Source organism: Trachinotus anak, unplaced genomic scaffold (assembly GCF_046630095.1).
Source record: "Trachinotus anak isolate AG129_WGS33_773 ecotype Australia unplaced genomic scaffold, CSIRO_AGI_Tana_v1 ptg000007l, whole genome shotgun sequence".
In the NCBI taxonomy this organism is placed as follows: domain Eukaryota; kingdom Metazoa; phylum Chordata; class Actinopteri; order Carangiformes; family Carangidae; genus Trachinotus; species Trachinotus anak.
The window spans coordinates 11,160,937-11,174,720 of NW_027273858.1; the positions used below are offsets into that span (position 1 = coordinate 11,160,937).

At 42.3% G+C, this 13,784-nt stretch overlaps 1 protein-coding gene across 5 annotated transcripts in view; it reads right to left on the reverse strand.

Annotated features, from left to right (window-relative positions):
- Positions 1-1,411: 1,411 nt before the first annotated feature.
- Positions 1,412-13,784, reverse strand: part of dlg5a (discs, large homolog 5a (Drosophila)) — a 35,642-nt gene continuing 23,269 nt past the window's right edge. For 4 of the 5 annotated variants that reach the window (XM_071480467.1, XM_071480466.1, XM_071480469.1 and 1 more), the window contains exons 19-33: positions 13,541-13,674; positions 13,332-13,421; positions 12,485-12,653; positions 10,607-10,769; positions 9,489-9,622; positions 8,275-8,439; positions 7,974-8,157; positions 7,050-7,198; positions 6,138-6,308; positions 5,385-5,575; positions 5,154-5,297; positions 4,821-4,948; positions 4,484-4,593; positions 3,684-3,793; positions 1,412-3,550 (exon numbers count right to left, since the gene is read on the reverse strand). In XM_071480467.1, coding sequence (XP_071336568.1) covers positions 3,447-3,550; positions 3,684-3,793; positions 4,484-4,593; positions 4,821-4,948; positions 5,154-5,297; positions 5,385-5,575; positions 6,138-6,308; positions 7,050-7,198; positions 7,974-8,157; positions 8,275-8,439; positions 9,489-9,622; positions 10,607-10,769; positions 12,485-12,653; positions 13,332-13,421; positions 13,541-13,674 — 2,146 coding nt within the window. In that variant the 3' untranslated portion in view covers positions 1,412-3,446. The remainder of the gene's footprint in view (positions 3,551-3,683; positions 3,794-4,483; positions 4,594-4,820; positions 4,949-5,153; positions 5,298-5,384; positions 5,576-6,137; positions 6,309-7,049; positions 7,199-7,973; positions 8,158-8,274; positions 8,440-9,488; positions 9,623-10,606; positions 10,770-12,484; positions 12,654-13,331; positions 13,422-13,540; positions 13,675-13,784) is intronic. The other variant, XM_071480468.1, reaches the window with a different exon arrangement.

Here is a 13,784-nt window from a genome sequence, read left to right on the forward strand (position 1 = left end):
TGAGCAACATTCTCTGAAAATCATTAAGTAACTAACATCACAGTGTTGTTTCAAACAAGGAACGTTCTCACTAATGCACAGCTGAGCTGCAGGCAGTTTGAGGCAGTAGTGGATGTTTTGGAGACACTGGGTGCTCTCTTGCCCCAGTGAACCTGGCAGGCAGCTGGAGGGTAGCTACTCACTGTGACATCATTGGCTAGAGGACCATGTGACCCTGGATACGGAGCTCGGAGCAAACAACCTCGAGCTAGAGGCACCCAATCAACCAGCAAGATCTGGTGTAGCTACAGGCCGTTCAACTGCACGGAAAGCAGCTCTCACACGATGCTGCAGAAATCCAAGTTTTTCTCTTATATGTTTGTCATGTTGCCGAGCCTGGGCCTGACTTTATCAAACCTTTTGAGAAAATTCTTTGTATTTTGCATTTTTGGGAATCTCCAGTAGGGATTAACCTGTGAAATCACAATTATCTATTACATCTATACTAAATATATTGTGATTAAATGATAGGGATTTGGTGGAAATTGAGACAAAAAGAAAGCAAAAGTGGAACAATTAAGAAATGATTCTGCTGGTAAATGACGTACACCAGATAAATCTCATAATAAAGAGAATTTTGCACCATATTGGCGAGAGAAGACAATGAAGAACACATGGAAACAAAATAAACGCCACTTCGAAACAGCAAGAAATGGTGTGACATCCTATTAGATGTTCACATTATATAAGGCTAAAACTGCTTTCATTAGAAGATAGGTGTTCACCTATCTGTATGGCTGATTTCTAGTTATCCAACTTAACTGGTTATACCATACAATACAAAGTCTCTGTTGGAAGGTCTCTCTTCTATCAAATAGTGATTCTGATCTCAAAAAGATCCCCGATTAAATAAAGTTACTGAAGTGATACATATATCTGCATAACCCGTCTTTCCTATACAGAAACAAGCTTATTGGTGTGATGCCCTCAATGTGTACTGCCCTCATACTAAAACATTTAGAAACCAATGTGTGACAGCACACACTGAGCTGTCACCATCTAACTGCAAACATGATGTATGACAGCGGTGCTGCTGAAGAACAGACAGAGCCACAGCATCTTTAAGACTGTGTCTTAACCCAACGATGCAGCCGCGTCTTTAAAGCTGAATCGAGGCCACATCTTTATCGCTTTCTCTGAGATCCTGGCAGATATTGTCACACTACCTTATCTCAACTCAGAAATTGATGGCCCCTTTCGTTTGCTGATTCACTTTCATCCTTAAACATGTCAAGAGGGACACAGTCACATTTCAACAAGACAGAAACAGAAAAACCTGCTACCAGAGAAGAAGAGGAGAAGAGAGAGATGCAAATTCAAGCAGGAGATATTTTCAGTATAAAAGCAAAACAAACAAATCCACGAGTCCATGTTGTGATACAGAAAATGAGTTTTATTCTCATGTTAATGTCTCAACATACAAATCACATTCTTTTTAATAAAAGAAAAGTTCAATCGGTACCTGGCGTCTAGATTCTTCTTCCTAAAAATACAACCAATTCACGTTGTATCCTGCTCTCTATAACATATGCTATCTACTCAGAAAAATAGTAACATTACAGTTTGCTTCTGCTTACTCTTTTAGTCCAACAGTCAAACTTGTGGACTAATTTTCCTTTGAAAAACTGTGCAAGAATAGATCCCTTTTTAATAATTCAAATAAGAAGTGATCCTTTTTTTTCTAGTTAAGAATAAAAAGGCCATCAATGAAATGTAAGGAACTGATGCGATACATAAAATGTGAATTAGTTACAGTAGAAATTATAGTACCTATTCATAGTCTACTGGAAACCTAGGAACAGTTACATGTTTAAGGTTCACAGATAAACAAGTGCAAAACAGAAATAAAGAGGATAAAGTTGCCTTAGTGGATTTTGGCACATTAAGATACAGGATATGGTTTCGAGGAAGGGCAGAATATTTTTGTCAATATTTTTTGCCTCCTGAATAAAAAATACAATTAAATAACAATGAAAAGTCACTAACATTTAAACGGACCAGAGGAAAATCCTTTAAGATATTACCCTGCAAATTTTGCTTCATAGTGTCTCTTTTAATGAGTACATCAATAAGTGACTGACAACCAACCACAAAAAAACTGAAAATAAATTTAAAAAGGAAAAAAAAAAAACAAACATGCTAATACCTGCTAAGACATGACTTGACTGCCAGACGTTCCTAGGCGTATGACCTAGTGAAAATACATGTAATATATATATATATATATATATATATACATATATATATATTTGTTTTTTTTCAATGTATCTGCATATTGTATATGTTATACTCTATATTGTTGTTAAATATATGTTAAAGAGATAGAATGATAGTTACACAGTGGTCTGTCTAGCCCTGGAGTGCATTCTGAGGAGTTAACCCGTTGGCCGCCACTTCGGCCTACCCTCAAACCCTCACCATTGTCGTGCACTGTACTGGTCTCAAATCAGCCCCTAAATCATCTAGTCTGTGATGGGTGAAATGATTATATCAGATCTTGAAGAATAACTTTTAAAAATGGTCTGAATGTTCTGGCTAAGTGACCCGGGGCTGGTTTCAGACCAGGCTTCTTCTCCGAAGGCACTTCCGAAAGGCCGTCCACACACCCGGCTACTATAGAAACACAATGCATAGAGCACACATCGATGTGTTTTGAGATTTCACGGCCGTCACTGCTGGCAGTCGGGTTCAGTGAGAACGCAGCTGCATACTTCAAGAGGTTTGATGCTTTTGCACTTTTGTGATGAAACACCACGAGGAATGTGATGTCTGATCCTGGCATTCCATTTCTATAGCATCGTAGTCACACTAACAAACAACTCATCTGAAATTGTCATTATAATTGTGAACAACAGTCTCAGTGCTGTTTTCTCTCTCTCTCTCTCTCTCTCACACACGCACACGCACGCACTCACTCACTCACAAAGACAAACACACAAAATTAGTTGTCAGTCGTTGTCAACTGGGTGCATATTTGTAGGGAAACCACAAATGTCATTTGATACACAGGTGGGTCAGGGGTTGCTGAACTTCATTAGTGTTGAGGTTTGTGTACACAGGGGGAGGGAGACGCATTCAAGCAAATATCGAACATCAATAGTCAGACTTGTCTTTTGACTGTAAACGGATGCTTACAATGCAGCATTACAAATACACCACCAGAAACCCTTAGGGAAGACTCAATGAACTCTAACGTTGAGATCCAGTGCTACTAACCTGCTCCGGAGTACATCAGAAATAAAGGAGGCTCTGATTAGAAATCATAACAAAGACAAAATAAAAAAATATCAATAATTTACATAACTAGCTCGCTGTAGGGTACCTATTGGTATAGTGTGAAAGAGTTAATTAGTGTTTGGGGAATGGAGATGAAAGCTGCAGCTTGCTGTAGTGGCAGCCAGTCTCCTCTAGGGGCAGCCAAGTGGAGTCCATAGGACTTTACTTTGTTCTTGATCAACTATAGTCATGATCTGAGTGCAAATGTAAGGGAGGGTGCCACCTTGGACAATACCTGCAAAGACAAGGTGACTCAGTGAAAAGAAAAGTACTGACTGACAGATAAAAAAACACTGTTTGTTCTGTAAACACATAGTGAGCATATTATCTGCAGTTTAGGCTTGTTTTTGTTTTGATTGCATACAAACCTGTGAAGAATTTGCTGTACTCTTGCTCTATCTTCTGTGCACTTTCAAATTGCTCCTTGGAATGTTTTTGAGATACTTTGTCCCGCAGATAAACTGGATCCTTCTGCTCCCTGTGATGATTAAAACATGGAGATAGTCATTCAGATCAGAGCTTGTGAATCCATTTATCTTTCTTACAGTTTCGTTGTGTGTAACTTAATCATTCAGAGCATCTAATACTTAAAAGGCAGAATTGTTATTTATTTTGCCAGTGAGGATCTTGGAAGTGAAATCTGAAAGTCACTCATTCACACAATCATCAATCACAAATTAATCATAGTACTGTTGATCAGATATTGAGCTACTTATTTCAAATATGCGACAACAATGTCTGATGAATCCTGGCAAACATTCATAACATACAGCAAGTGAAGAGGGGGTACAGCGCTTAAACTGAGAGACTTTAGTTTAAAAAGAAAGAAAAACAAACTGTTATGTTTCACCAGCGGTTTGGGATTAGACAAGTGTGTGTGGTGGAGTGCGGTGCTTCGACAGACACACCAGAGGGTTCATGGTGGGTGTGAGGGCCCGCCTGTCCATCCATCCATCCATCCATCCATCCATCCATCCATCCATCCATCCATCCATCCGGCAGGGGTGTCACAGCACCAGGACATCTCTATCCTCATACCTCCGGCCTTGGCACCGCACTCCACTTTACTATTTTTCTGCTCTGTACTATCCCTTTGTGTGTGTGTGTGGTTCAAAGAAAGAAATGTTTGTGTGTCCTGATTTGTGTTATGAAAAAGGCTGCAACTTACTTGATCTGCTTGGCATTTTTGTAGCGGACGAAGACAACAATTGGATAGATGTGAACGCTGTGGAGCCTTTCGATGGCATGCGAGGCGATGTCCAGCAAACAGTGACAGCCCTGTATCCAAAACAAAAACAGAACATCACATCAGCAGATGAACTAATTCAATGCACTGGTTCATACGGCTTCATGACAGGAATCTTCTTTTCATTCATCGATATCAAGGCTTAAAGCGCTACAATGGTGATAACTTATCTTCACCAAAGGCAGAGATTCAAGACAAACAGAAGCCACTTTATCGTTCCTGATAAAATCTGATGAGAAAGAAAACCTCTGACTAATACCTTATCTGTTATTTCCTTTATAGAAGCAACAGTGGTCACATCAAAATGGCCACTCCTGCGTTTGTAGTCGATGAAGAGGCAGTCTTTGACGCCCCGCTCGATGGCTTGCTGGGATGCCTTCATCACCTCTGCAGACAGAATGAAAGAGTAAAGGAAATTATTTATAGAATAAAGCATGGATATTCCTCAAAGGCGTAAACAGATCGTGTGATGATATTTCCTAGACCAAACCACCCATTCCGTCAAGCCTTAAGTCTTATTTTTATCAAGCTTTTAAGGATGTAGATGCAGAATTTATTTAGGCCTGACAAACATCTGGATGAGTGAACTCACCCAGTACACATCTGCAGAACTTCCCAGGAGACTCTTTCACCAGCATCTCTTTGACGGGGTCAGTGAGCGGCCCAAGGATGAGTACCGGCCGGGGAGAGGTGCACTCCACCTTCTGGACCCGCTGGTACGCCAAGCTCACACAGTCTAACACAAAGAGCACACAGGCTGACCAAATATCCAGCAAGGACTTTTTTTTTTTTAATTCCAAAACATATAAACCTTTCTTCTTACCATCAAGGAAGGGGATGGAGTCTGTGCTGATGGCGTCCAGAGCCACCATCTCTTTGCTGTCTTTGGAGCTGCTGCGTTTGTGTTTCTGTTTCCTCCTGAAGAAGGACCTGCGGGCCGCTGCAGAGAGAGTCTTGCTGGAGTCTTCCTTCATTTCTGTCACACTGTGTCTGCGGTAAAACTCTTGGTCCATCCTACACCGCACATTCACACAGAAACAGATTTTAGTGAAGAGGATCCACATAGAAAGGAAAGGCTGTGAGTGCATCAGTGATTGTAAATCATAACAATTTCACATGTGTGGATTGTTTAACAGATGTCAGGAGACAATTTGGTGCACTAAGGTTAGGGCAAAGGTTTTTGTTGTGCATGTAGAGAGTCACGGTTGACTGGACAAAATATTAATCTTTATTAAAGACTCCACTCAGTGACAAAATTTCTGATTGTATCATTTATCTATTGGTACTGGCTTCTGGCCCTTCAGGATCAGTGTAAAAACCAACCATCACGTATTGTAATAGCCAGAAACTGTTTGTAACATCAATGCATGTCTACAGAGACACACAATAAGAAGACAACAGTGCCTTGCAATAGGTGAAAAAGGACACTCCAATACATATGGAAGAGAAGTGATATTAGATGTGACTCCTGCATCGTAGCAGTATTGCACAGATTGTTGCCTCAGCTGTTACAAACTGTCCACATGCTCAAAAATGTACACTATGTGTGTAAGTGTGCAGTGCATTCTCCACCCACATGTACTTGCTGGGGATCTGCCCCCTCTGGATCTGCTGCGCGTTCTCATCTAGCTGCCAGGCCATCCAGGTCCCGAAGCTGCCCTTTGGTAAAGACTCATCCACGTACAGGATGTCATCCTTCTTAAAACTGAGGTCCCCCTCGGCCTCACCCACCCGGTCGTAAAGTGCTCTGGTGGGAGGGAGAGACAAAGATAGATGGGGAGTTATGGAGAGTAGGGCAGAATGAGGGTGGGAGGAAGGCGAAGGAGCGTAAAGTTGATAAAGCGAGAGAGGAGGTGAGGTATCAGATGGGAGAGGTGCGACGGGAACAAGATAAAGAATCAGACGTAGAAGAAGAGTAAGGAAGGAAGTGAAGAGGGAGTTTATCCATCGACAGTGTCGGACTTGCTTGCCTCCTGTTGGAGCCTCGTAAGTCATTCCCGAGCAGCCTATCTGTGACAGCCCGGCAGGCTAAGTGTATTTACTGCAGATGACATCACAAGCCCACTTGCCTATATGACAAGTGACTGCGGCAGCTGCAGCAACACACCCGGACAGACTCCCAACAATAAAACGTTACTATTTTAGTGCTTCTTTTTCCATTCATATATGACGTTATTTCTAATGACCTGGAAAAACACTGAGCGCTAAAATGGATACGGTGTTGGTGTACAGTGAGTAGAGAGATTAGATAACCTAAATCTGTGGTGTGATTAGCATCACTGCAGTCACTCAGTGGATCTGGGACGTAATTGGTTAGATGAGAAAGATTCCAACTTGTCCAAGGGCCGCTCCAGTGGTGCTTCTATATATAGCAGCATGGACACAGATGAGGCTGCTCAGGGAAAGTTAGTGTGGTCCTTTTTTTCAGAGATGTAACACATAAAGTGTACGTGTAAGGTGTGTGTATATACACACAGGAAACACGTACCTAATATAAAAGCCGTCTCCTGGAACATCTTTGAGCATGCTGAAGTCATCTGGCCGATGCTGCACCTTGAATGTGACCACCTCCGCAGGCTTCAGCATCTCAACGTACATCTCTTCTGCCGTCTTATTCTTCATATTCACCGAGTTATACTGAAAGACATGAGGAGAATGAGAATGTGAAAAAAAAGAATAGGGGCCAAGTGAACTTCACATCATGAAAAATAAGATAAATTCCAGGTGAGGAGCAGAAAAATTTGGTGAGTCAACTGTGAAATGATTTGCAGTGTCTGTGAGGGGTCCACTAGTAAACAGCTACATTTCCTCCATGCTTCCGGCTGTATTAAAGTGTCGCAGTGTTGATTTGTGCCATGTTTGGAGGAGGAAAACAAACAGGATGGGAGATTGAAGGACAGACCGATGCCGTGCAGACTGATGACAAAGCTGCGTGGCAATTCAGATAGCAGGCCCTTTGTGGCGGAGAGCTAAGTGGGAGCATGCCAAGAACTGTCTATTATGAGTTTGCAGTGCTCTCGGATAGATCACCGATATGGAGTGAGAGAGAACGCAGACGAGGAGGAGATCAATGAAAAACAATGACAGGCAGGAGAAAAAAAAAAAAGATGCCAGTGTCTTCTGGCAGTGCTGGAGTCTGAAATAACAACAGCAAACAAGGCTTTTTAAGAGTCAGGAGACTGCAAACGTCTTATAAGAGTTTAGCTTTGAGATCACTTCTATTCCTACATCTCTTTACTGTCTAACAGAAATCCACAGCATCATGTGAAACAGACTAAAACTCCCACTTCAAAAGATCCACCTTTCCAGATACCGATCTGCCTGAAGAAAACACTTCATGTACCGTCATTGTTTATGTAGTTGTTTTTTTTTTTTTTGCACGTCTTCATATGTGCATTGCAGAAGTCCATACCTCTAGGATGAGGTCCCCAGGAAGCAGCCCATCAGGGCCTCTGGCAGGACTGTCCTCATCCAGGCTCTCTATGTAGACGCCGCGTAGGTTCCCTCCGCAGAGTGTGACTCCCACCTCCACCCCAGGCCTGCGCACCGTCACGACCCGTGGCTCACCCACCTTCCTGCTGCCCTCAGACGGCATTCTGGAGGACAACAAGTAGTTATTTAGAGACATGCATGGAACAAGCATTCATCGTTTGCACAACTTATTATGGAGAGGAATCTTTTATCATCTCATTAATGTTTGTGCGCATGTTTACCTGATGAAATTGTGGGGGCTGGTCGTGGGCGTGGTCTGCTTGGAGGAGGGAGTGAGCGTGCCCTCGTCTTGTTCACTGAGTGTATCGATGGCGGAGTGATTGTCGGGGGTGGCGGCCCCGCTTCCTTGGGGAGTTGACTGAGTACTGACCGGCTCCAGACGGGAGCTGCGTAGATAATAGACAGTAAAAGTTTTGGCTCCATCGATTGAGTAATAAACGAGACATTTACTTTATTAGTTTTTTAATTTAGTTTCATTTAGTTGAATCTACTTCACTGTTGAGGAATTACTCAGATGACTCTCTGTCTCTGTATCATCTGGGCAGTTAAATCATTCATCCTTTTTCCAATAATAGTCCAACTTTAAAGTAGAAGAACTTGCCTGTTATAGAAAAGGGTATGATTAGAAACTAGATGTCTGTGCATAACATAGGAGCTGCTGTTGTTCAGAGTTCAGACTTATAACCATTCTTAGTATTCATCTAACAGCTAAAAGTCTACATTTTCATATTTCCTCTGCCTTAATAGAGCTATAGTGAAGTCACTCTTGCAGTGGTTCAAATTTATTCTCGATCCAAGCACCAAAAAATGTCAAAATCTACATTAAGAGCAACTTTTATTGAAGCCAAAACTGAGTACAGTGATGGCTGTTGGTGGGCAATAAGTCAGTCAAAATGAAAACATGTTTTTTGATTTGGAATGACTTGCATTTGAGCTCACACTGGTCTCCACTTCACAGTGTGCACATTCTCAAAGTTAGAAATTGGAGGCCGATAAGTAACAAGAATTTGTGGTACAGGACAATACGTCTGAGGGAAATTAAAATGAGAGCACTGTAAAGTCTCTCAATACATATTTTGGTCACAAGACCTAAATATGATCAAATATCTAAATTTTAAAGGGATTCTGATCAAACGGTCAGACTTTACCATCCACATAGAGAATATTTAAGGATGAACAACTAGACAGTTAATTAATTCTTTACACTTAGCACCTGAATCCACAGCTGCTGTTTCAGAGCTTCCTTTGTTCATTCAGCTGGAAAAGTGTAAACGTAATGAAAATGTATCAGCTGGCCTGACTGCTCAAAAAAATAAAAATAAAAAAATAAATCCTCTAAGTCATTCTTAAACTGAAACATTTACTGGAATCAGCCAAGCACAGAATCAACACTAACCCCCACACTAAACATCTACAAGTAAACATCCTGTGTTACCTGGAGCGAGAGTGGTTGCCCAGCTGGTACATGTGTGGGTTGTACTGGGCCATAATGGTGATGGTATCACACTGCTGGCCGATGATGAGGCGAGCCTGCTGCTCCGTAGCGTTCCGCAAGTTGATACCATTATACTGATAAAGGAAGAAAAGTGTGATTAGGGAGAGTTTTAGGAGAGATGGGGCTATTAAAAGAACAGAGAGATATGAACACAGTATGTGCCCAGTCGATTAAGGGTTTTAAGTCATTAGTAGGGCTTGGTGGAGACAATACTCATGAGAGTTGACACAGGATTAACTTTACACCCATTTTTCTAGCCTTAGAAAAAAATATAGCGCATACTCTATGCTCTGTGAAGAGACCAGGCAGCCATTATTTGCCTTGAAACATCTGTGGCTCCATTTGCAATTCAGAAGTGCTGAAGCAACGCATGCTTTGTTGTGATAATGTAAAGTCACTAATGCATATTTATGATTTGTTTTTTTTGTTTTTTTTTTATGCATGCACCTCCGTTGTTCACAACACCTCATAACTATATTGAACAGAATTACAGATCAAGGGGACGTCATCTTGCCACCACTGAGGTGAACATCTGCCTTCATGTCATCTCCTTGAGCTTTAACTACTAATGAAGGGGGTGGATCTTAAGTCTTCACTAATGTCTTACTTCAAAACAGATACATTTAGAAATTGAATTGAGTGAGATATACACTTTTGAAACTTGTTTAAAGTGCACGTTGGTCACGTACGGGGGAGTGACAGGCATGAGCACTGCTGGAGGGTCCACTACCTTATGCGATAATGAAGCACAGCAAAAATAAGTAACAAGCAACAAAGTCTCTGCAAAGTTGTGATATGATACATTCACTGACTTCAAAAACATTCCTCCTCCTCAAGGCTTTTTCCTTTAACTACTCAAACTGTGCATCATTCACAAGTACAGTAAACGCCCACTTGATGTGACACTGCAACAGAATATCAGCTCAAGCAGCCAGTTAATTATGCAGAGGAAACACTGTCAATTCATGCATTTCAGCAAAATCACTAATGAATATGGTTTTTCAAGAAGTGAGGCCATAAAGAAAAAAAAAGGCATCTGACAATGTAGGCGTGCATACCTCCAGTAGTTGGTCTCCATACTCCAGTCCTGCCTGGTGGGCGATGCTACCTCCAGTGACTTTAGAGACAAAGATTCCTCCGTTCTCCCCACTGACGATGGAGATGCCGAGAGGCTCTGCACCTTTGTGCACAATGACGTTGCGGGGCTCCTCCAGGTACGGCCTGGTGGGAAGGAGGGATAAGCATGAATGAACAGCATCATAGAAAAGTGGCTACAGGATACCACAGGAAGTTAAAAGGGTAAACAGTGAGGTAAGATTTTCACAGCTGGGCTGACCAATTGATTTACAGCTCTGGAGAGTTATGTGCCACCCAGGCTTTTGCTTTAGTTTCACAAACCCACATCTGATCCAAATGTAAACATTATCAACAAAAAGCTGTGTTAGAGGAATGTTTGAGCCTGAGTTGAAGCCCCCCCCCCCTCTCTCTCTCCCGGGCCTGGAAACTGATCATCTCTCCAGAGCGCCACTTTATGCCTGGCTTACAGTGGGAAGTGGACAGGACACTGTGGACAACATCATGGAAGCACAGGCAAGTGAAATCCCTTCAGATGAAGGAGATTGAACTTTGTGTATCTTCATAACAAGTTGGCTTTGGACATGGCAAACAATTCCATGAAGGATAAGAGGAATGGATTAGCAGCCAGAGACAAGGGGTAAACAGAGTGGTGGTGTACAAACAAGACCATGACCCAGAAGCTTCAGGCGCAATAATAATACTGTTGCATAACATACATACTGCAGCCTAAAGAGTGACTTGGCTTAAGGCCAAAATACACACATGCATATTGACCATGTCGTCATCATGGGGCATGGAGACCGCATGCAATATCTGGGATTCAAGTGGCATGGAGGGAGACAAGTGCAGACATAGAAACACAACACTGAACCTTTGAAGTTCACTAAGTGGAACTAATCCAGGCTTCTTCTGTTTCCTGAGGCACATATCATACACTGCAGCATGCAAAGAGCTAGCAATCTGAAAATTAAACCACGCTGTTGTGGTGGGTGAAAAACATCCCAAATTTTTTTTTTTGCATTCCACATAGTGCATGGAAACTGCACAAGGCTATCCTGCTCCTCCATATTATCTACCCAACTGCACTGAAGCATGTGAAGAACGTGAATTCAGGGGAAGGGTGGGTGGGGGCATTCCCTTGTTTGTAGCACTGTGAGGGAGAACGAACCTGAGGCTCCTGAGAGAGGAGAACCTCGGCCTTGCAGCCAGAGGAATCCTTAGAAAAGATCGGTTACGGTAAAGAGATCTGGAAGCGGAAGGTTATAGAGAGGCGGGAGGAAGATAAAAGAGGAGAATGGAGGACAGATATCATACAGAGACAGTAACGCTGTAAAAAGACTGAGTGGTGCTGGTGATACAAAATGGGACAGACATGTTGGAGGAAAGGATGAAATAAAATTCCAACACACCAGCAGATCACTGCTTCTATTTTGGAAAAAAGCAAGAAGCTTCCATAAAATTATTAAACAAGTTTTAATAGGATTTCAATCTGAATTTCAATGAGGGATTGCAGAGCTCTGACCAGGACAGACCTGTTGCCTGGCAACGCCTGTTGAAATAACCTGGGAGGATCCCTGAGGGCAGACTTAGGCCATATCGTACCTGCTTCTGAAGTGATCCTTATAATAATACTCGCCATCATTCACCCAACAGCTACGCCATCTGAGGAGCCATTTTCTTTGTATCCTACAACAAGGGCCGTACTGATCGACTAGACACTAATACCAACCATCTGATTGATGTTCTGAACAGATCATCCATATTCAACAAGCTGATTTGCAGACAGGTCACTGAGATGGACGTAGACAGCTAATTTCTGGTATATTGCTCTTTTAAATCTTTATCTGTCTCCGTCATACCTGTCTTTCCTGCGCTCCCCTATTGGCACAGGGCTGACCGAGATCCGAGGTAAAGTGGAAATGGAGCCTTGCGATTGGCTGCTGGCAAACGAGGAAGTCTCCAGATTGAGTGGCGAATGTGGAGGTGTGATGAGACTGGGACTGCTACACTCGGAGTGTGAGAGGGAGCCTGGGTTTAGGGGAAGAGGAGCAGAGAGGGACAGAATAAGGGCCTGTGCAGTGTAAAATGACATTTATGTACATGGAATACACATTTAAATCTAATCACAATTACAACTTCACGCCATTTTGTGATTAATAAAGCTTTTATATAAGGACAGTTAACGACTCAGTTTACTTTTTGATGAGGATATTGCTACTTGAGCTGCTTGTCAGCAGTTTTTTGATTTTAATTTCTATATCTGCAAATGTAAATCCCATTGTTTTAATACTTGGTGTACAAAAAATCAGATGTGTAACTGCCTAGAGACGATTCTCACCTGAACACATTATTTTTCCGTCTGACCACAATCTGACTACTCATGTTGTACATTATTACCTCACAGAGATGAGATACAAGTGGTTAAAACAGACCTCCACATCTGGGGATGAAATTTAAGTTGGCTCCTGTTTTCTGTCTTCTGCCTCCCTCTGCCAAGACTATTAAACCTCAAACAACATTGATGTTACAACTCAGTGAACCTGACAAAGTTAAAGCAGGCCTGAGGGTTGTGAAACAGAGTTAAAAAGAGAAAAATATACACTCAGACCTATAGCTGCTGCTTGGCAGTTTGATCTAAGGGGCTTCTAAGTGCTTTAATACTCGTGTGGCGAGTGTGAAGTGTGTTTTTACTGGTGAGAGCCGTACCTCTGTCTGACCCCAGCATGGAGCGGGGGTAGCGGGGAGTGGAAGGGATTTTGATCCTCTCTGTGCGGTACTGGACATTATTGGAAGAACCTGGCAGTGGGATGAGATGATACAGGAATGAACGCTGTGACGTAATATTCGAAATAAAAAAAGGACAATGAGTCTGTGACTTTTATGTGCGTGTTTGCGTGCGTGAGTGTCAGACTGACCGAGCCGTGCACTGGAGGGCAGTGAGTTTGTACCGTGTGAAGCTCTGCTGCTGCGTGACGATGAGGATTCAGAGTAGTCGCTTGTGCGCTTCTGCTGGCTTAGGTCCAGGCTCAGACGACCCTGGTGTTGGGGGCTGTGCAGAAAAGAAAAATAGGGAACGCTCATAATTATTCATGCTTGCACAATTATCTAAAAAAGCAAGATATTTCTTAGTTGAACGATAATTAAAATGATGGGCTGATT